Raw genomic sequence first — 23,393 nt, 5'->3', positions numbered from 1 at the left:
GTGTGTGTGTGTGTGTGATATTGTATTTCAGGCCTGTTTGGATTAATAAATATTCTTCTTGATTATAGTTTTTGGGTCTGTTGTGAGTTTTATACATCAAGTCATGAGCTCAAAACAGGCATCTCTAATTTTAGAATGATTTGACCGTGTGATGCAGTGTGATGCCACTAAATTATGTAAAGCCACAGAATTAGATGAAATAGAGAGGGTTGGTTTACTTTAAAAAAACAAAACAAAGTAACCCTCGTCTGTATATTTTGCTGTAATAATACACATTTTCTAGTTGCATGACATTTAAAATATGAACAAAAGGCAAAGAGATTTTCTGTCCATTTCAGCGTCAGTGTCTTTGTCTCCTTAAGCACTAATGTTTATGATATTGTAAGTGTTTTTAGAATCTGCACCACCACTGGTGTACCGTAGACGCAACCATTTTAGTGCAAGGAGCTCTTTCTATATCTTATCCTTCGTTGGTTAACCCTCGGGAGGTCATTAAGGAGGAATGCCATTGCCATTGTGGCACAGGAGACATACATCCCTGTGGCTACCACATCTTCCGCCTCTCCCATTTCTGATCTTTGTATGTATTGTAAAGCAGTCGGGCAAGCTGCAGTGTGGGAACGTAGTAGTGACTCACTTTTGGCCTCTGTGATCATACTCCTCCCCTTATGTGTTTTTAAAGCGCTTGTGTAATGTGTCATCTTTTCTAAATAATTTCCAGATAAATGACAAGGAAGCTGACTTGTTATTAGACAGCCTTTTTGTTGTCTGTCAGTAAGGTTTTCCTGTTGAGTTTCATGACTACTGTTGAAGGAAGTTACGAGAAAAGAGTTACTCAGTCTACCAATGTCACCTTTTTATCCAAACATCTCATATTGAAATTGTAAGTATATAAACATGGCCAGAAAGCTGTGTTAGTAGTCCTTATCATTGAGTTCAAGGTATTGAGAGATATGAATTGTCCATACCCAAGAAATGTAATGAAGTAAAAAATAAGTAAAAGTGGCATGAATTGGAAATACTCACTTAAAGTAACAAGTATGACTGTATGAATAATTACTTTTTATCAATTAAAAATGTAAATGTTTGTATTTGTATGCCATTTTTATGCCATTCGTCAAAGTCTGGACAACATGATTGGTAATTCAACCAGATTTGTCTTGTACATACACATTGCTTATGATGTTTTAATTGTTCTGTATGTGCTGCTCTTTGTCACAAATCTGTCATTACAGTTATCAAATTATACATGAGGGCTTGGTTATCAGTATACTGTACAGTGTCATCAGGCACTGTGGCCCCCTGCGAGAGCGCCAGATGCCACCTCTTTTCCTACACAGACAGTTAAGGTAGACCAGGTTGCCAGACAGTGAATTGAAACACTAAATAAAAAGAATAGTTTATAATACACTACGATTTAGTTATAAGCAACTATTAGAACATTTTTTCATTTATTAATTTACAGTATTTGTCAGCAATGAGTTGTCGTATTTGATATTTTTACAGCTGTGTTTCCTTTCATTGTCTGACTCCACGACTACATTAAAAAAGTGTTATTAACCATTTATTAAATGTTTATATATACTGCTTATACATGCTAAATGAGTGGACTCGCAGTAAACACTTTTATTGTTGTGTCATGCATATAACCCATAGGACACCATACATTCATATAAGCTGTATATACAGTTTTTTTAAATCATGCCTTCGTTGGCTACAACAAAATTCATAAAACTCCCAGAAGAGCATTTTGTATGGAGGAATGAGAGTAAGACATAGTTAAATAGTCCATCTTGATTCTTTTCCAGGCTTTTCAGACAGTTTTGAGCCATTTCATGTAAAATTAAGTTAAATCTTAGCTTGTACAATACATCAGTTATACATATAAAGTGTAGTCTTTTGAGTAGCCTTATGTTTGTCCAGCATTCTTCTGTTTCCCACAGATACAGTGTTGATTAAAACTAACAAGGCTGTTGAGTAATGAATGAATTATGACTCCACTCCAGTGAGTCCACTCCAGAACTTGGTTGTTCCTTCTCACTCTGCTGGGCCGCGCTGAAGGGAACAGAGCTCCATACACACACATATTATACACACACACAAACACACACATACACCACCATGGGGAGGAAGTATAGCCTGTGACGAAGAGAAGAGTCTGCAGAGAGAACACAGAGAGTGTGTGGAGAGTGTCAGAGTGTGAACGAGGGCTCAAAGAGTTCTGTGATGTGACGTATGGACCGCTGCTTATGTTGCTGCTGTGTGTGACGTGTGTGAAGAAGGTGTTTGGATACCTGTTTGCTGCTTTTACTTGAGCCGAGGAGGGGATGACTGATGGATAATCTGATGAGTAACTTTTTAAGCAGAGGCTTTATAGGTTAGAGTAAATGTAGGACCGTGTAGCCTAAATAAGTGATGTATTCCTATTTATGAGGTCAGTGTGTGGGTGATGGTGCTTGTTTTGGAGTAACATTTGATTTCATGTGAAGTGGCTAGTTTGTGTGTGATCTCAGTGAGTTTTGTAAGTGTATGAGCGGTGCTCATGCATGCTACTGTGCGGTTATCACCACTGGTGCTGACTTGTCAGATGTGTGTATGATGGTGGTGTGTGTTTGTGTGTGTGTGTGTGTGTGTGTGTGTGTGTGACATTCATATGCTTGCTCTTAGTGTGTGAAATGCTGCACTTGGGTGTGTTCTAGTTGATCTGCTTGTTTGTGGCCACGTATATGACGGTATGTGTCGGGTAGCGTGCGCATGAGTGGATGTGTGTGTCAGGGCAATGTACCGGCGTTCACCCTGTGCCAGAGGAAGGATTCATTTTGACTTCAGTGAGGAAGTCATCAGGAAACTCCACGCCACCAATCATGGCCATGCTCACAGGTTAGGACACACGGATAACCACACAATCATACACACACTTAAACAGAAAGATCATTTTGCTTTTTATTCTGTCCTTGCAGTGTTTTATCTAGGGTCAGTTTCACCTCTGACTCTGTCCAATTGCTGATTTGTTTCTTCCATTGAAAGTTGTCCTATTTCAAGAAACTCTTCACTCAATATTGTAGTGTTTCTCAGAATCCCTTAACTCCTCCCCTTGTTGTGTATGTATCTGTGAATAGAGTATGTGTATCCTCATTATAGTAATCCTCTGTTGGAATGTGGTTGCACTGTCACGTTTGAGTGAGAAAAATCTAACTTTCACTTTCATCCAGCATAAGTAAATCTTATGGTTTTAGGGTGCACCAGTGTTTTCAGAGTGCTGTTTTGAACAAGTTTGCATGCTATGTAAATGGAGTCAAGAGAGTCAAGTTGTTTGGCATGTAAATAAGTCTGAAAGCGATGAGATGAATTTGTTTATTATCGTTGCTTTTCTTAGCCACAGTGTGAACATTGTCTGGTCTGTGAGAGACAGTGACAACCAGACAACCCGAAGGATATTTCTAAAAAAAAAAAAAAAAGAAAAACGTATGATGACATTGAAGGGTCTTCAATCGTCTCAGCCTTTAGCAACTCTGGTAAATTTGACTTTGTTGCCAAGCAGGATTTCTCGTCTGACCATATTAGTTTGTGTTTTGAACCTCCAGTAACACTGGGTGACTAGCCAACCCATTTACCTAAAACAGTTGTTTCCAATATAGGTGTTACACCATGATTAAAATGCCAAGAAAAACATTTCTGCAAAAACATAAAATTGTGTTTATTCTTTGCTTTTATTTATTGTGAAATACTGAAAAGTTTTTACATTAAATTGAAACAATCTGAAGGCAACACCAGTAGGCAACTTGCAACGAAGGGTCTCGAGTAGGCTTGGCTTGGCTGCAACGGTTCCTGAGCCAAAATGTCTGGGAACCAGTGGCTTAAATGTTTCATATTTTTTAAAAGGTTAACTCACCCCAAGTACAAAAATAGTATATATTTTCCTACTAAACCCAGAAGTATCAAAACATCACCAAACCAAAACCTTGGGTGAACTGACATTTAAGAATGAAAATGTAACTGCACCACAGTGTTCTCAGGGCTTTAAATCTGCTTTTTTTACTCAGTGTCTCGCAACTGCCCCAAATTCTACTTTTAACTGTCCCAGACTTAACAACAATTGTCCCAAATTGAATTTTTTTTTATTTTACATAATTAATAATAATTTAATAACTTTTAGTGACTTGTCACAGTTAAACAGTAACTCACATTACTTCATTTGCTCAGTCTGGTGCAGTTCTTCAAGTTGTTCCCTGCACTTATATCTGGATAAAAAGATATATTCTTTTAGTCATTGTTTGAGTTGACTGTTTGATCAAAACCTACAAAGGGAGGGAGAAGATCCAATAAACTATCTAAATATTTACATACAGGCTAAGCTATAGGAACACCCTGATCCTAAGATCTGGAGAGAAAGAGCGAGAAAGATAACGTGTCCATTACACACCTAATGACTGCCTGCTCACAGCACGAGAGGAGATGGAGAGACCCTGGGTCTCCCTCTTCTGTTAGCAGAACAGGCTTTTTGTACTGCGATTACTCTGAGCAGCATGAACGTATTACAATATAATATATTTGAATATATTTTACACCTTTTCCTTGATGGTCTGAATAAGTAAATAGACTGCCGCTAGTTTCTTTTTAAAAATAAAGTTGCTAAAAGGTTGTGAAAAGTTGACACTGACTCTATTTTGTGTGTGTGTAAGCACAAAATGTGTTGTAGAGCGTGTGCCGGTTTAAACACCTAACGTTCTATCGTCCCTGTGACAATGCAACACCCATTGTTTCGAGTGCAAAAAATACATAACATAACATAACATAACATACAGCAGCATTCAACAGTAGCAGGGCAGACATCAAAGAAAGAGATGATTGGATGACCTGACACAGATGTTTAAACTAACAATGTTAAGAGCGGGGTCCAGACCTTAGACAGTTGAAAATCCCGCTGAAAATCCAGGATGCTGTATATTAGTTTTATTTAAAAGTTCACATAAGCTACTCTATTTACACTGATTAAATTTACTTTAAAGTATCAGGAAAGCAGGAGCAATGACAAATTGATGATATTCTAGGAGAGACTTTAATACATTATTGATTGACAATCACTTATTTTCTTTGAAAGCCATCATCAGAGCAAAAATGCATTATTATAAAACTTGTGCGATATCTTTCTCCTACATAAATATCCTGAATTTTTCTTGTTATTTTCTGTGGCATGATTTTGAACTGCTAATGTAAAACTAACCTCCAGCTATTTGTTTTACTCCTCAAGTAAGAATCAAGTACTGCGTGAGTTATTTGTCTTCTCTCACCTGCTAATGTGACTGTTTATTTTCCTGTTTGATCAGTTGTAGTAAGACACTCAGTACGTCTGTAAACATTGTCTTTCCTGGAAAAGTTGGTTGTAATTAAAGGTAGCCACAATAGTATTTGTTACACAACTGTATGCCATTTATAAGAATTTGATTAAATACAGTTTTCACCTTAGTTGAGAATAAAAATAAGCAACAAAGAAAGCTAGTGGCATTTTGATTGCAGATTTTCTTGTAATGTTTGAGTCAGAGAAGAAATAAGCCAGTGTGAAAAACTAGGCTGTGTCTTACCCCAGGAGGACTGTGGGTATTTTGGCTCAGCTGGAGACCCATCAGGCTGCTAGCTTGGACTGTTGTTTAGGGGATATCATACAATGCAACAGAGCAGAGCAAGCACAAACACAACAAAATGAAGAGTGGATGGAATAATGGCTTCAGAATTACCTCTTATTCAAATACTCAACATAAAGTTTACGGAGCAGTTATGGTGTCACGTGAGCTGACTAACAGTTTCCCAACATGCATAAACCTATGCTAGGCCTATATGTTTATTTATTTAGTCTTTTTAAAACAACATACCCCAGATGACAAACTAATTTGTAATCATGGAAGCATGGAGAGCTGTGGAGACATTGGGTATCCACCTCTGGTTGGGTGGCTTCCACCTCTGTGACTGAGGGTTTCCTGTGGAAAGTACTGGACTATACTGAAGAAAGCAGAAGTGCACAGATGGTGTACTGTACTGTATGTTTGAGTCATTGGACAGGTAGACAAGGCCGCGTGAGTGCTGGGAGATAATTCCTCCGTGACCGCTTCCTCACACTGGTGTGTGAATTGTCAGTGCATGTGCTTTTGTTTGTACATAGCCTGTAACAGTTACACACATGCCTTGTGCCTTCTATGGTATGTGGGTGTGCATGAATTAGCCTATATATGTGTGCCAGGGAGTGGTTCTCACATGTACAGCTCGGGCAGATGGAGAGATGGGCTTAACCAAATATTTGGATAGTGACCCGGATTCCTATAGTATAATAACAAAGATCACAGCTCCTTTAATTCTGAACTGAGGGCAACTGAAGTGCTGAGTTCCTTTTTATTTCCCGTCATCACTACTTATCAAAACAAAGTTACCTCAGGTCACCTCGGGTGAAGAACTTTTTAATTTTCTGGAAATCAGTTGAGACAGAGCACAAATAAACGGACGTCACTCACAGCTATTTATGCTGCTATCTGCGTGGTAGGGAGCCTTTTAGGGCAATGTAGAGCAGTGTTGCTTGTAACATGATTGTAATTGATCACAACAAAAATACACAAAAAACAATGTCACTCAAATAGAGTTATGGGGTCGCGACTGAACTGAACTGCTTCAAAATATCATCCATATCTAGATGAACTTATGTATGTATAATTAAACTAAACAAAATCAAACCTGAGGCTGCTCTTCAGCTTTGTCTTACATTTTGTTACATGTTAAATAGCCGTCAGCTTCTTTTCACTTTGATGACCCATTTTCCTTTCCAACGCAGGACTTTGAATAACAGTGTTTTGTGTTTGCTTGCCCATGGGTGGGGTGCAGCTCTGTGTTGTAGAGTTTGTGGTTCAGCTGTATTTTATTTGCACAGCACTTTACTTACAGTATAACATGTTGTTCTAGAGATACACAGAAAAATGTGGCGAGGACTCATAAGTCTGCCGTGGTTCTGCGGCTGGGGCTTTTGATTTCTAAGTGACTCGCCAAAGTTGAAATTAGCCGCAGAGAAGCGGATTTGATGATGACAATGGTGATTATTTCAATTGAGATAATGACGAGGATGATGACATGTGATAACACTAATGGCTGGGAGGATCACAAGGAGGAGAAGACAGTGACTCTGGGGCTTGTGATCATGATGATGCTGATGACTGCGAGCAGGATGTTTCAGGTTAAGATGATGGTAGCAAGCGTGAAAACAAAATGTAGTTAACTTCAGTTGTGGAAGAAGTATTAATTCCTTCACTTAAATCAAAGCACCAATACATGAATGTAAAAATACTCCATTACAAGTCCAGCATTGAAACTTTGACTAAAATTATATATTATATATAATTTACAGCTAACGGTGATGCATCCATGGGTAAAGAGTGTTTTACTGTAGTAGCTTTCTGAGATGAAGCTAGTTTATATTAAGTAATCTCTATACAGTTCAGTCCAGTAGTTCCCAGTGATGGGGTCGGGTCCCTGCCAAAGGCTCACAAGGGGTTGTTAGATGATTAATGGGTTAAGTAAGAAGAAATTTGTATTCATTTTTTGGACTTTTCTCTAATCTTTTCTTTTTTTGTGAAATGTTGGTTAACTTCTAACCTCTTTTTGCTTGGAACTATTATTAAAATGAAACCATCAGATTTAGATTGGAAATCCCTCTTTGGTTGAACTGCTAGAAAATCCATAGACGCTGAGTTATTGTGAGGAATTACAAACCAAAAAGTTTAAAAACTCCTAGGATCGGAAATCAGGAATCAATCGTTAAAAATAAAATGAAAATACTCAAGTAATGTACAAGTAGCTCAAAACTGCAATTAAGTAAAGTATTTAGGTGAATGTACTTGGTTTCTTTCCACCACTGGTTATCTGTCCGGATCTCAGTAAAGTCCATCTTCCTCAAATAATTTGCTTTACTGATTACATATGTTTGGAGTAATGGAGTAGGTCGTCTAAGAGCTGGATTTGCGGTTCAGTTGTGTCCTTGAGAAAGACACTGAACCCCAAGTTGTTCCCCGGGTGCTCACTGCTCCTAGTGTATTGGATGGGTCAAATGCAAACGCTGTGAAATGACAACAAAGGCTGCAAGGCTGCAGACCTAGAGAGAAGCCAGTGACTGTGACTGTGAGTAGCCTGACTCTGTACAGACCGACGGAATGTAATGGAAAAGAGATGCCACACTGCAATTTGCCAGCGCAGAAATGTTTTGTTTTTTTAAAGCAAGGTCCTGCTAAGTTGCTCTGTCTTTGCTGTTTGTCAATTTTTACTCATATTACCTTCACCTTACATCCAGTTAAAAGAAGGTTTCAGTTCTTCTCTTTCAGTTCACATAAGTGTCCATCACTCTGTCACCCTCTGCTCTACATAATCTGTCACTTTACCCTCCCACTCTTACACACAGCCACTAAGACGCCTATAGCCTGTACATTATTGTCATTATCACACCTTTCAGGCAGTTCTCTTTTTGTTTCCTGAAATCATATGACGTGTCAGTGTATATAGACTATAAATGATTTCTAAATGAGAGCATCTGCTATATCTTGTTCATAAATGTGCATGTATAATGACTTGGCGCAAGTCCTGATTACGTTAGTGGCCTAATTTCTATTAATAAATGCAGTTGGATTCCTGACTTTTCTTCTGTTTTTGGTCATAGATTGCAGGAGGCCTAAGGACAAATTAGATTTTCTGCGTGGTTTTAGCTTGATGTAATGCCTGTCTTTATTAAGAAAAGGTTATGGCCATCAGCAGTTTCAGGCCATAATTCTGGTGGTTCATGTTTTCATTAGTGTGGTTTGCAGGGCCGGAGAATAGATTTCTCAGTTGAGAATACAGGCTTTAATAAAGTTATCTCATTTGGTGCAACTCAACAATAAATCTTGGAGCAGTGGGAAACCGAATGCAACATAGACTAGAGCCAAAGTTTTATGTAGAATTAGCGTTGTTTAGGCTGTATTTATAGTTGAGTGTTAAGGGTTTATGGTGTAGCTCTGGATCATTCCAGCTTCCTCAAAAATATGACTACACATCAGGGTTACAGAGATACCACATGGTAACAGTAAGAATGAAAAAGACTGGTCAGCTTGGCCTTCCTGTCTTTTTTCTTACAAGTTTCTGATGCTGGTAGAGATTGTTGATATTGAAATATTGAAATCCAAATGTAGTTCAAATTTTAACTAAATTTCTACCAAAATCTGCAAAAACAAAATGTGCTTTTCATTCATCTACCGTTATTAGAAGTTGGTGAGCACAGGTTTGCGTTAATTCTCCAGTCAGGTGCCATTAAACCATTAAAGAAGAAGAGGGTGCAAACATGATTATGTACAGTAGATGATGTAATTAAATGAGCACCAGTCAAAGTCAAATCTCAAACGATAAAAAACACATTATAAACGCGATGGAAATATGGCATTTCTTTTGTTGATGTTTTTGTCTGACTGTTTCTTTTGCACTTTGTCGCATTTTGCTTTCATTGACACACTTACTTCTACCTCAGCCAAGTGTCAGATCTTTATTTCCACTCCAGGTTTCTTTTTAGGCACATAAAAACAGGAAGATGGAAATCTACCCAACGTAATGGAAGTTGAAGAAAGACCGTATTATCTGCAGCTTGTCAGTGACAAACACCTACCAAAGACATCTTTACTATAAACCTTCTGCTCACACAGTGACTGTACGGCAGTGTTTACTCGGATGTTACTGGAATACTATTAGAGCAGGATGAGACCTGATAATGTACAATACATCTGGTTAGTGTTGCGGTGGTGCAATCCATGGGTGAAAGTAAAAGTACATTCTGGTGTTGATCATTTCATCACTGATGTAATCAATTTTCCGAGTGGTCTGTGTTTAGATCATGTGCAAACGGAGTTTTAGTAATAACGCAATATCTTCATATTGCATAATTTCAGATGAATCAGGAGCTGAGCAGCTTTAAACATTTCCACTGTGGGTAAAAGAAGCCAAAGAGACACTGCTGTGTACACACTAGACGTGGGAATATATCAGTGTTTGACGCTGATGATGACATAAACGTCCTTTGAACATTGAAACTTGATTGAGTCCTTGCTTGTTATAGTTGATCCATTTTCTCCAAAAGAGTTTTACAAGTTCATGTGTTGGGAAATGTCTGCTTCAGCATATGCATGTTGAGACTAGCTCGGGTAATAAATCAATTTTTACCCTTACTGCTGTAGATTCATATAGGGAAGTCTTACTGTGATCTTTTAGACGATACAATTTTGCTGCTATTTTTGCTCACTCTGATGGGATCACTAAATCAGCTCATCGTCCTTCTGGGGCATTTCAGAGCTCTGGCACATTTCACTGAGCCGGCTGGTTAGACAGAAAGGTCTTTTTAGGATCCGCTGCTTGTCCAAAGCATCTCTCCGTTTCTTCTTCAGTCCCAAACTTTTAAAAGGATTGTTTTGAAAATATTTGTCTTCCACAGATTTTGAATTCTACTAATAATGTAGTGGAACAGATGTTTTTTATCTTTTCAAGCCACAAGATTGTTAACATTAGTAGAATTGCTCATTCATTGAATTTGCATCAACAGTGCAAAATACAATTCAAGTGTGTGTTGAAGAAATAATATTTAAACCTTGGCTAACAGTAGGACAAACAGGAGGTGTTACCATGGCATCTCTGTTTGCACAGCCCGACTGACGAATGGTCACTGGTTTCCCCCTCACCATAACACACAGGAAGGAAGAGATTAATTCAAAGTGTAAGAACGTTCTCTCTCTCTCCCTCCCTCCCTGTCTGTGACGCTATGTGGCTCTTTCTCTTTTCCAAAGCAGAAGTATCTGTTTCTTCTTCACAGACTGTGGGCAACTTAGAGTGTAGTCTATTTTTTTGTATTTCAGCTTACTCAGGTGAGCACTGAGTAGGATGTAGGACAATTCAACAGTTAAAGTAAAATAAATTTTGCGATTTGCAGGTCAAAAGACATCTTCCTGTTAGTTTTTGGAACCAAGAAATGGCAAACATTGGCCAGTTTTATGTTCCTAAATGTGACAATTTGATGCTAATGATATGCATGATAATAACATGTATAGTCTTGGGTTTTAGGACTGTTGTAAGACAAAAAAAAATCATGTTTAAAGATGTCACTTTGGTTGTTTTTTCATATCTCTAAGACATTTTAAATGATTAATCGAGAAAATAGTTATTAGTTGCAGCCCTTATATTGCCCCATGCCCCAGAAACTCAGCAATATCATATCCCACAGGGTGTGAAATATTCCAATCAACCCTCACACACTTACAGTCACATGAATCAGTAAATGAAACTAAATGTACTCTACTATAAACCTGGCACAGAACCATTGTCTTAGAGCTGGGAAGTAGAGTCATTTCCCAGAAAAGAGGAAATTCAAACCTTTTCAAGCTCCTTTGGCATCTATCTGTTATTGGATGTTTTTCTGTTATTCTGTTTTGGGCTGTTTTACCACAGTAGCAGCTGCCTCATTTTGAATTTAACCAAATTTTAAATAAAGCCTTCTTGATAAAAAAAAGGTACAGGACAGAGGTTAGTTTGTATCAGGGAATCTGACACCTAAACTCTGCTTTGTTTGATGTATTTTACATAAATGTGGCTTTGTTTACTGTTTTTCTAGCAATCATGTACCCACTTTTGCCATGAAATTCGACTTATAGTTATTAATTAATTATCATCAACAAGTTTCCTGGAAAGACCTATGTAATTTTACTGTAATTATACTGTAATAGAAACACTTAATAATGTAATGTAATAGAAACTCCACATACATATCCCACTTTAGTATGTGGATAAATGGCAGTTATGTACTGTAGACATAACAAAGCAACTTCCCAAACAGCATTAGATAATCAAGTGTTAATACTTCTTAAAAAACAAATACACATGCTTAATATATACTTCTTCCTATCTGATATTGTCTTATATTCATTAATTATATGGATGATTGTCCATGAAACACGTAGTTGGTTTTTAATGTTCAAATTATTAGCTGTCATTTGTGTGTCCCTGTGGTGCATTGTTTGCCTTGAGTTTGTATATAAGAGGTAATCTGAACAGCAGCATGGGGATCCATTAAAATAAACAAATCCATCACTCTGTCAGTCTGCTCATCAGTCAGACAGATGCAGCTGGATCATGGGAAAGGAATGTTGTGTCATCACAGTAAATCATTTTGGGGTCAGAGGGAGCACTTCCTGATTGCTTTAGTGAAACAAAGCACCAAAAATATAACTGACTCTCTTCTATAGAATACCATAATGATCGTGATTAGTTGGAAATTGAGTCCATCCCCAACAAATTCCAAAGAATCACTGTTCTCTGTTTGAAGATTAAAGAAGACATGTTGTGTAAAAAAAAATATACACACCACTGTGCCTCATAAAATCCTGTGACGCTTTGATCCTTTTTAACCCCACATTCCCCCACTTCTTAATGTCATGGTAGTTCAACTTTAGTATTTTCCTTTTACCTAGGAAGCTCATAATTGCAATACAAAGGCATTTGGCCTCCGCTTCTCTTGAAACTTGTTTTCATCCCGTCTCTGAACAGAAGGCTTGTTTCTGGTTGACAGACCAGATGATGAATTTTACATTTTCACATTTGTATATTTTACATATAGAGCGCTGATGTCCATGTTGTTCTCTACAGACACTTCGAAGAGAAAAGCAAGCACGAGAGACTGGTATGAGTGAGAATGGTTTCCCAGACAAATGCACTAATCCACTTAACCACCAGGACACCCCACTTCATAGAAAAGGGTCTTTGTTCCCAAGGTCTGTCTTTGTGTTGTTTTTCGAAAGGCTAAATTCTTGGATATCCCTTCTTTGTCCTGTTAAGCAGACCAGTGTAAAAACACAGCGATAAGATAAATGTGCTTATTTTTCTCCTTTCAGTAATTACTGGAGATCACTACAGAGCAGTTAGATAAGCCTGTTTTTGTTTTGTTTAGCTTATAATGTTCAGAGGTCTACTTAGTAGCTTTTTGGAGCTTTCAACCGCGTCTCACAGGCTTCATTCTGAAAATAGAGCTGTAGAAAGAGATGACTTTTGATTCATTTGACATGTTTTGGTACAAATACAGTTTCCAAAAGGTCATGAACTTCCAAGATGAAATAGCATTGGCAAATTTAGGTATTTTCTTCACAGTCTAATGGGACTTTGCCAGCCAAGGGGGGGTGCAGCAAGTGCTACCTGGGGACCACCAAACCTTGGCATCACTCACCCAGACAGCCACAAGAGAGTCATGAGACTGTCTGTAATAAAATTTAACCTTAAAATCCTCAAATGTTGGTGAGTCCAGTGCAGTCCAAAGACGTTGCTTTGTGGCCTGAATGTTAACTGATGGATCCGTTATAACTGTAGGGTTCTTGTTTTTCATTAGAAATAAATTTGATCAATTTAATCAATTTGAATCAGTGAAGGCATTTGCATGTGTTTTTAATCAAGATGCTTCTATACTGTACTACCATAGTGTAGTAAAGGTTCCCAGACTACTTTAAAGCGTGACACCCCTTAGTGATTTCCTTTACATGGCATCCCCTCTTCTCTGGGGCATAACTGCATGTTTAAGTGATTAAGATGTTTATTCTTCAGATTTCTTAAATGACCAGTGTGCTAAGGATTAAGTGGTATCCAGCGGTAGTTGCATATTACAATCCCTTCGCCTCACCCTCCTATTCCAAGCATGTAGAAGAAACTATGGTGGGCAGGAAAAGTCTCTAGTGCCCGTGCTTTTGGGATATTGTAGAAACACGGCGGCCTCCATGGTAGAGGACCCACTCCACCTGTAACTAAAAACGTCTCATTCTAAGGTAACAAAAACACATAAATTCTTCTTTTCAGGTAATTATACACTAATGAAAATACACCTATGAATATTATACTCCATTTCTGCCAATAGATCCTGTAAAAACTTTTATTGTAACTGTTGCCCTCGTTTTTCATGAGACATTACTGAAAATGCACAGTAATGAGAAATGGAAATACTACACTTTTTGAACCACTGCTATAGTAATACTTAAATAATTGTTATTGCTGAATCAGTAAGTTAATTGACAGAGACAGTTTTGGTAATTTTAGTCATTTATCAAGCAAAAATGTTGTTCTTTGAAATATAAAAACCTTATAAAAATCTTGATTTTGGACTGTTGGAAAGTTTGATTGCCATTTTTCACTTTTTTCTGATATTTCATAGACCAAATAATGATGATTTATTTGCTGATAAAAAACTTAAAACAGTGACCATTTAAACTCTGTGTTCCTTGTTAAGTGATTATTCTATCTTCTAGGTATTACTGTAATATGCACTCATGTTACAAAAAACAATGAAGTTGACGTAGATGAAATCTCAGAATGAATCTATTCTCATTCTCACTGGACATCTCATTGTGTGTTACGTAACACAATAGTCATCAACCCTCTCAGTTGAGGGGGGAGGGCTGCGATGGAGTAATGCACTTCTTTTTTTCATCCCGTTTGGCTTCTCGTGACAGCACAAAGCACCATTACAACACCTGTACCCCGGCTGTTACCTTCTAACATGACTGTAAAGACTCTCATGAGGATGTGATTCAGTTCATGGTCAGCACGGAGCTAATGCGCATGTTTGGCAGTAGAACAACACATGGTGCTTGGATTATAGTAGATAGTTTTTTGCTACTGCTCCACTATGTTTCAGAGAGAATATTGTACTTTCTACTCCACTACAGTCTTATAGCTGATTAGTTTAGATTATAGTTTATCCTTCCACTACTCAGCAGGTGCTTTAGAGTTTGACACTGACTTTTGATTTCATCCATCTTACCAGTCTCTTACCTCTGCATGGAGTCAAAAAACCTAAATTCTTGAGAACAATCATGGCAAAAAATATAAATTATGTGGGTGTTCGTTTTCTTAATGGGTCATGGAGGCATTTCCTGTCCCTTTAAAAAATATTATCCTTTTTAATTTCCTTGGTACTGCATTGTATTTTCATCTACAAAGTTAATGGGAAGCTTCCTATGTTTTATAAAGCATAAAAAGAGATCGGACAGTTGTGAGATATGTGCGTTGTGGATGACTAGACTCGCCTGAACTGGCTCCAGAATTAGACGTCTCTACACGTGACCGCAACGCTCAAAGCAGTGGATTGACCTGAGGGCAGAGCAGTCAAGCGTTCAATGCATGGTGCATAGTGCATGCATGTGTATGCATGTTTCAATGCACAATACACACATACATGCATACACACACACACCTTCCATTTGCGTTTGACGCATGCATTTCAGTGCATCAATGTGACATGTTTAGAAACAGAAAGTTAAACAGGAAGTCCTGCATAGACTGTACCAATCATAGTACCACGTCATAATTCACAGAAACAAGGAGGCAGCAAGAGCAAGCTTAAGCTTAAGCTTAAGATGGAGTAGTAATACTTTTCTGTGTTCTTCATGCTATTAAGTGCCTGTATTAGTGCACATATTTAGCAAATTAATTCTCACATTTCTGAATGTGACAGCAAAAAATAGTATCGTATAATAAAATCGTATTTTAGCGGACACATCATTTTACAGCACTTTTACATTCATTTTACACTCTGTAGAGCACAACGTGGATCCCACATTACACCTAATCTAATCATTTATTTTTCAACACATGAGGTACTTAGTGAAGTAATGCCTCTCTTTACTGGGAGGAGCCTTGGGTTTTCAGACCAGGAACTTCTGGCTATTTCAAGGTCAAGGCTAAAAACTAAAGATGATAACGTTTTGTTGTTTGCTATTGTATTAGCCTCCCACGTAGACAAATCTGCATGTTATGTAAAGCATTGTAAAACTACGGTAACTTGTTTGTGGGAATCTTGATCTAATTAACTTTAGATTTTGTGGTTTGTGCACTGTGACTTGTCTGTCTCGTTTATTTCCTGTTTTTTACTCCTTCTGCAAAGCAATTTGCGTCTGCTGTTTTGAAAAATGCCGTACATCCTAAGTTTAATTCCACTGCTTCAGCCTGTCTGTGTTTTTATTTGTACAGATTGAGCCTTTAGCTCTGACCCATATTCCCATCATTTGTGTAAAAAAGACACAATTTTGCCTTTCACTCACTTTCCCTGGGGTAAAAAAAAAAATCTAAATTCCCACCCGTCCAGTCCCATATGTCCTACAAATGGTTCAATGGTTGGTGTTAATGAGTTGACACAGAGGCATGTGCTAAAGCACACCAACCATGTGCAGTAAAATGTAATAAATACAGTACATAAAGCAGTAAGTCAGTAAATGTTTGTCAATATAAAAGCCTGCTTCAATACTCTTTATCACAGTATACAATGAGAGCAGCTCCAGCAGCCAGTTCTTGAGAGCTTTAACATCTACACATCTGTCTTTCCTTTGGAAAATGTTCTTCCATAGATGAACTGATGGGTTTTCCATTCCAGATTTCATTATAATAAACAGAAGAGGAGCTGGGTAGGAGCAGTGATACAAGAAAAATACACAATAAAGCTGAACACAAAAAAATATTTGTGACCTTTACACAGACCCTGGGTTGGAAAATCATCAGAAATAAATCTTTTGTTTTACTTTTGTTTAAAAAAGATCCTCTCCAGACATATTTCACATAAAGAAACTATGAATAATAGCCTTAGTTTATCTAAAAGCAGCTGCTTCTCCCTCCAGAGTCCTAAATCCAGAATTTATAAATATTCAAATACTGTTTGTCCATTCTTACTGTAATGTATATGTGCTGGAGGTTTCAAGTTTTCACATCCTACTAGTGAAAGTTTATCATAGGACCACAATTGGCTTTCAAACTAGTGTTTGATGTCTCATAATAATGTTTTAAACTCAGATTTAAGGTGAACACAGAGAAACCTGAATGTGAAAACAAACTCTGCACATACGTCATTCTGCACAATGAAGGTCAAACATCAAAATGAATAAATGTTAAGCAAAACAAATTTTAAGATGAGAGGGGACTTTAAGTTTGTAGTGTAACCAGCACCCTTTCTGCTGGTGTGTGTTTACTATACAGAAAGGGAAGTGACGGACATCGAGCCAGAACAAAGTAATAAAAGAGAGCGACTTGCAAAACTACAGTGCACGGAAACCTGCACGTGTTTGTTTGAATAAGTGATCTCCGGGAAGGCGCACCGTTGCCATACAGCCTCCCCCTCCTCTTTGAAGATGACTTAATGAGATCCACCTCCTCTTTCCCCCATTCCTCCACTTTCTCCTCCTCACGAATGCTGGAGTGTTGGTCTCCCTCGTTTCAGTGAATCAGTGAATGAACACTGTGCACTCTGGCATGTCACTCTGCCCTTTCTTGGTCATGTCAAGTCTATTTTTGTATGTGTGTGTAAACTGTACATAATTATGTGTGAGAGTGTGTGTGACAGTATTTTATCTCTCAGTCATTATAATCTAATCAAGTCAACAGAGCGCTTGATAATGGGAACGAGGTTATCAAAAAAAGAGAGTTGGAAAGACTTGATGTTGTTTTTATGATTTGTTGAAGGTCATAAAAGGAGTGTTTCATGGCAACAAAACTCTCAATGAAATTACAGGAATCCCAAAACCAACTTACTGTTTAATCACAAAGTTTAGTTTAGTTACTTCCTCATCAGGGTATATTGTCAAGCTCAGCAGCTGAGAGCCCACAAGATATTAATTATGGTCAAGTCTAATGCTTCCAGAAAACCTAGAGCAAGCTCCAGTCTTCTCCTATCTGGAAAATGTTTTATTTCTTTCTGCTTTATTGCTTTATACGCTTCACACTCCTGCTTTTTCAATGAAACATTTCAAAAACTGTGTGTTTCTGTTCTCAGTTTCGATGTGGAGAATGGCCCGTCTGCCAGCTGCAGCCCCCTGGACCCCCAGGCTTCCCCCGGCTCTGGTCTGGTCCTCCACACTAACTTCCCTGGTCATAACCAGCGCAGAGAGTCCTTCCTCTACCGCTCTGACAGCGACTATGATCTGTCACCGAAGTCCATGTCACGAAACTCCTCCATCGCCTCTGAACTGTAAATAAATAAAAAAAACACACAACATGCAGATACACACACACACAGCACAAGTACGTACATGTTAGACAGAGAGAGATATACAGTGGAAGGTGGCAAGGTTGTATATACACAATTTTAAAAAGTATGAGAAGATAAATATATATATAAAACATATAAAATTATTTTAAATACAATGAAGCCTCTTCCACTGTGAAGACAAAACTCTTCACACGTGTATTTTGTGTGTTTTTTTTTGCTAAAGTTTTCATTGGTTTAAAATCATTGTGTAACTCAATAACAGAATATGATCATATAGTTATGATACAAATCCACTTAAATTGGTTTTAAGTTATGCTGTCACTGATGTATATCGTTGAAGATGTGTTTTAGTATATGTTTTAAGCATTTCTAATATATAATGTGTTTTTTTTAATGTTCAAGTCTGTGTGTGTCATCTGATTGCAAAACTAATCTTCCCTGGGGGTCAATAAAGTTAAAAGGTTTCAGACAATAATACTGAATTATCATCCCCCCTTATTCAAGTTGAATAAAGCTTAGATACAATGTAGTACTTTTGTCAGAATTAATATATAATTCTATTTATAGCGGTGGCTCTTTTAAAGCTCTGACTGCTGTTTTGTTGCAGTTTTATTTACCATTAAATGCCATCACTGGACATAAGCAGGCTTTAGTAGAGACTGCTGCTCTGCCCTCTAGTGGAGGATCTGATGATAGGTACTCTAGTGGAGGGTGGATTGAAGGAGTCCACTACATGACTCCAGATGCTGCATAACATTACAATGATTTGAAACCCACAGAATAATAATTCTGGTATTTTCCCTCATTTAGGTCACTGTAAATTCTAGGTACCTTACAAGGTTACATCCCATAGAAGATTGTTTTTGACCCATGACCATCCTCCCATACTCCTTTTCCTCTTTGGACTTCAGTTAATTATAATAATGAGGCTGGCTGGGTCATGGTAGTCGTTGCTTATTCTTCTTACTTAACTTCTTTGCTTTTAAAACATGACCATGTTGGCCGAAAGCACTGAGCATGTTAAATCAGCAAAACCTCATATTTGGTGTCTATTGAAAGTTTCTTACAACTTTTTCTTTTTGTGTGTGTGTTTCCAGACATGGTGATGACCTGATCGTAACTCCTTTTGCTCAGGTAAAGAGCTTACTGCCTGTAACCCACAATGAGTCTAATATTAACACACATACTTATTTAACAGTGGGGGCTGATAAGAGTACAGTTACCAACAGTGATCAGTATCAGTGTCCAAAGTTTAAACAACAATGTAACGTATGAATGTATCATTTTCTATTTTCCTTTTATTTATTTTATTTAATTTTTTTATTTACTCTTTGATTACAGATTTATTGCCCTCAACAAGCAGAAACCTAAACTTAAACTAAAGGATTTTAAATAAATATGTTACAATAGTAATGATTATCTCCTCCTCTGCATTTCTAGGTTCTGGCAAGCCTTCGTAGTGTGAGGAATAACTTCACTGTACTGACCAATGTCCAGTGTGCCTCCAGCAAGTGAGTATTAATGAATCAAAACCTGCAATTTTAGATCAACTTTATGTGACTTTTTTTTGTAATGTGCTTTGGGACCTGCTTTAACTCTCTGACAACATCAGGAAAATACTTCTAAACAGTGTAAAATTCAGAGGAGCCAGTTAATAATAAAAAATAAAAAAATAAAAAATAATAAAACATGAGCTTTATATTTTATTATAAGCCATCATGAGAACCTCAAAAAAGTGTTAAGTCCACTTAAACACTCTCTGGATTCATTTTTAGAGTGCAAAATGCATTTTAAAGTGACTCTTAAACAATATAAACATCAGGCAGTAAATCTTGTGGAAGTGAAAATACATCAAACTCATCCACTTCTCCAAAATAATTTAACTTCTTAACAGCTTTGAGAATCACAAAAGGCAAAAGACTGATCATGTGCATTCCGCCTGCAGTTCCATGATTTTACCACAAGGTGGTCGTATTGAGCTTTAAATAGACTGAGGTATGACGTTTGACAGCACGTCTGAGTGTTTCCACCACTCACAGTAGAGCGGGTTAAGTAGTCCGGCAAACAAACACAACACATGCACATTTAACAGCACATTGAAACATTGTAAGTGAATATTACAGTGATGCCAAAATCAAAGTGGTAACGTTGTAATTTTAGAACCATCATGCCTCTTTTATCTCTTGAGAAATTAAAGAATAGTTTCCAACTGTGTGTCAGTCAATTATAATGCTCTATAAGGAATTGCTCTGTTGTGGTGAGGCACAAACAGAAAAACACACCCACAACTACTCACACAGATGGAACGCCTCATTGGTATGCAGTCAAAGTATTTTTTTGTCCCCACGGCATTCATTCTGTACTGCATCAGTGGCCACCAGATCATATTTGCGCCTCACACATAATGAAGTAAAATTTGGAAATAAATTAAAAAGCTTTAGTCTCACAGAAAATCTAGTAAATAGTTTGCTCCTCCTCATGTACTCTATGTGGAAAAGAAATGTATGTCAAACTTTTAGTGAAGTGCAGCGATGGCAGCGTGGAGTAAAAGGATCATGTGTGATCAAAGCCATGTTGTATTTTCAGCTCAAAGATGCACACAATATTGTTGGTCTACTACCTGAAGAGCATGTGTTTTTTATTTTTAAACGTATCTTCTCAAACCAGTGCACTTAATCTATTTTCATTGCTGTGATTTTAAAATGTTTTATAAAATTTACTTTCTAGCATGTTTGTTAGTGGTTTGCAAAGTAAAGATATTACTAATGGTGATCACTGGCAATCAATCTGCTGATTATTTTCTTAATTAATTTATTCATTTTGGTCCACAGAAAGTCACAGAATAATGAAAAATGCTAGTTACAATTTCCTAAAGTCAAAGATGATGTCTTAAAATTGCTGGTTTGTTGGACTAACTTTTTAATATATTCTACATTCATGTAAAACAGAGATAAGCAGCAAATCTTTGCGCTGCAGGTCATCTTCCATGGAGATTTTACAGTAGCCCAGAAGGGACAAACCAAACACTGGCTCTAGATAATGCCTTTTTCCCTCAAATTTCACAACCACCATAATTTTTGCTACACACTTCATGGCACGTTGTCATTCCCAGGTTGACAAATATGAAAACGAGTGGTGTTCAGTTAGTTGTAATCTGCAACTTCACTGCTAGATGCCACTAAATCCTTTAACACACTGGTCCTTTAAAGCTGCAGCAGCATCACACCTCCCAGTGGAGGTGAGACTGCGGATGCAGATTCTCCGGAAATATGTATATAGGGCACATTTCCCTCTATTCTTTGCTGTGAAGGCTTATGTGTGTGTGTGTGCTTGTGTGTGTCTGTGTCTGTGTCTGTGTCTGTGTGTATCAGTGTCTAAAGATGCAAAGAGCTCTGTCCTCTTCCACTCTCCATATTAACTGCTGTATTGAAAACCTGAAGCCTGTCTGACCTACATTTGGTTCTGACACTCACACAGACTGAAGTGCACACATAGTACACAGGCATGGACAAGCATTTTAATGTACACATATATTGAATTTATTCCACATAGAAGATCCAGCGGATGATCAATGAGTCTCTGCTGAAAAGAAATGTATCAATACACTGTCAGCTGCCACTCTCCAGCTTTCTCTCACACACACTCTTTTGTCCCTTCAAGATGTTTTTCCACATCAATTATTCTGTCAAGTCACTATATGTTATTCTATTCATATTATTATTCAAGACTCTCACATTGAGGTTTTAACCAGGTATTATAACACACATTTTACCCTCGGCAGACACTGAGATAAACTACATTAGCTGACATAAACACTGACATTTGAAGAAAAACATTCACATATAATTAAATGTTAAGGCAAGAGGTGGAGGTGCAGGGAGTTACTAAAAGCAGTGAAGATGTTTCTGTGTATGCAGAACTTCTGTAGGCAGTAGTGATAGGATGTGAACATATATTATTGGATATGTGGAACATCGAACTGAAGAACAACTTGTCCCTGAAACTACCACATGGCTCTATTAAAATAAAAATATCATAAAAACTAAACTAATAAATGCCATCTGATGACCCACAATTACATGTCTAATCTCTCTTTAGTAAGTATTTCAAATTGAGTTTAAAGTGATCTCAGTCATGATACATTTTACACTCTGTGGGTGGGGGGTACCCCGTGTTCATTCTCTGAACAAACAAAGACATCTGTCATACTCAAATGAATAGTCTGACATTTAGACAAATACGCTTATTCGATTTCTTGCCAAGAGTTAGAAGAGAAGATTGATACCACTCGCATGCCTTTCATTCCTTATTCTCTTGAATAGATGCATACATACACTGATCAGCCTTAACATTCTGACCACCTGGGCACGTTGGTGGTCATAATGTCCTGCAGCCCCAGACCAAAAAACTGTGATGCACTGTGTGTTCTGACACCTTTCTATCAGAACCAGCATTAACTTTTTTAGCAGTTTGAGCTACAGTAACTCATCTATTGGATCGGACCACATGGGCGCAACCATTCGGCTCCCAAGTACACTTACACGCTTTTCCTTCTTGGATTTTTTGATAGGTTGAACTGCGACTGCCTTTGCTGTTCTAACACAGTCAAACTTTGGGGACAAATGTTCCTTGCTGGACTAAGTATTCCACCAACTGACAGGCCATGGATATCAGATACGTCCAGTGTTTTCACTTCCCTGTCAGTTGCTCCACCATGTTGGCTGATCAGTGTATACCACACCTTTGACCAATCATAAGATGTAACATCATCCAGAGCAAAGGTTTCATAGTATATATGGTATTGAGATCCATATGGTACAGAAGGACATGAAAGTGCTGCTGGCACTGGCTATAATCTTCTCATGCTGAGAGATGATCTCCACCACATCTTCAAAGCAACTCTTTATATGCTCAAGTCTTCACACGATATACTTCTAAATTTAAAAAAAGAGGATGCAATTATGAAATGATAAATGTATCTCTCACGAATACTCCCACGCTTCCAACTTTCTTTCCATCCCCCCGCCCACTGACTTTCTTTCTCTCCGTCTACTCCCTGGTTCTGCCCCCCATCTACTTCTCTTCAAAAAGTGAAACCCATTTATCTTCCCAAAGCAAAATTACTACTTATCACATGAAGGTAGGGGACAGAAAGTACAGAGGGAATGGATCCAAAATGAACTATATGGGATGATGTCAGTAAAATATGAAGCAGTACTTTAAGTAATTTAATAACCTGAGTGGTTGATAAAAGTACTACAGCCGGAATTCTGAGAGGCTGGCTCTCTGTCTTTACTCTGAAGCAATATTAACTCTTACAGAAACATGTTTGAGAGTATTTCCC

General features: G+C 37.7%; 1 protein-coding gene across 2 annotated transcripts in view; it reads left to right on the top strand.

Moving 5' to 3' along the window:
• The window catches only part of pde4ba (phosphodiesterase 4B, cAMP-specific a), a 124,848-nt gene that overhangs the window by 46,043 nt on the left and 55,412 nt on the right, over positions 1–23,393 (top strand). Inside the window, exons 1-4 of one of the 2 annotated variants that reach the window (XM_035652815.1) lie at positions 2,188–2,880; positions 17,834–18,028; positions 19,147–19,183; positions 19,490–19,560. In XM_035652815.1, coding sequence (XP_035508708.1) covers positions 2,780–2,880; positions 17,834–18,028; positions 19,147–19,183; positions 19,490–19,560 — 404 coding nt within the window. In that variant the 5' untranslated portion in view covers positions 2,188–2,779. Of the gene's footprint in view, positions 1–2,187; positions 2,881–17,833; positions 18,029–19,146; positions 19,184–19,489; positions 19,561–23,393 lie in introns of those variants that run through there. The other variant, XM_035652814.1, reaches the window with a different exon arrangement.

The sequence above is a fragment of the Morone saxatilis genome, unplaced genomic scaffold (genome assembly GCF_004916995.1).
Source record: "Morone saxatilis isolate NCDOM2014 unplaced genomic scaffold, NCSU_SB_2.0 Contig12, whole genome shotgun sequence".
Classification (NCBI taxonomy): Eukaryota; Metazoa; Chordata; class Actinopteri; family Moronidae; genus Morone; species Morone saxatilis.
The sequence above is the reverse complement of the archived record's forward strand: the minus strand, read 5'-3'. Positions and strand labels throughout refer to the sequence as shown.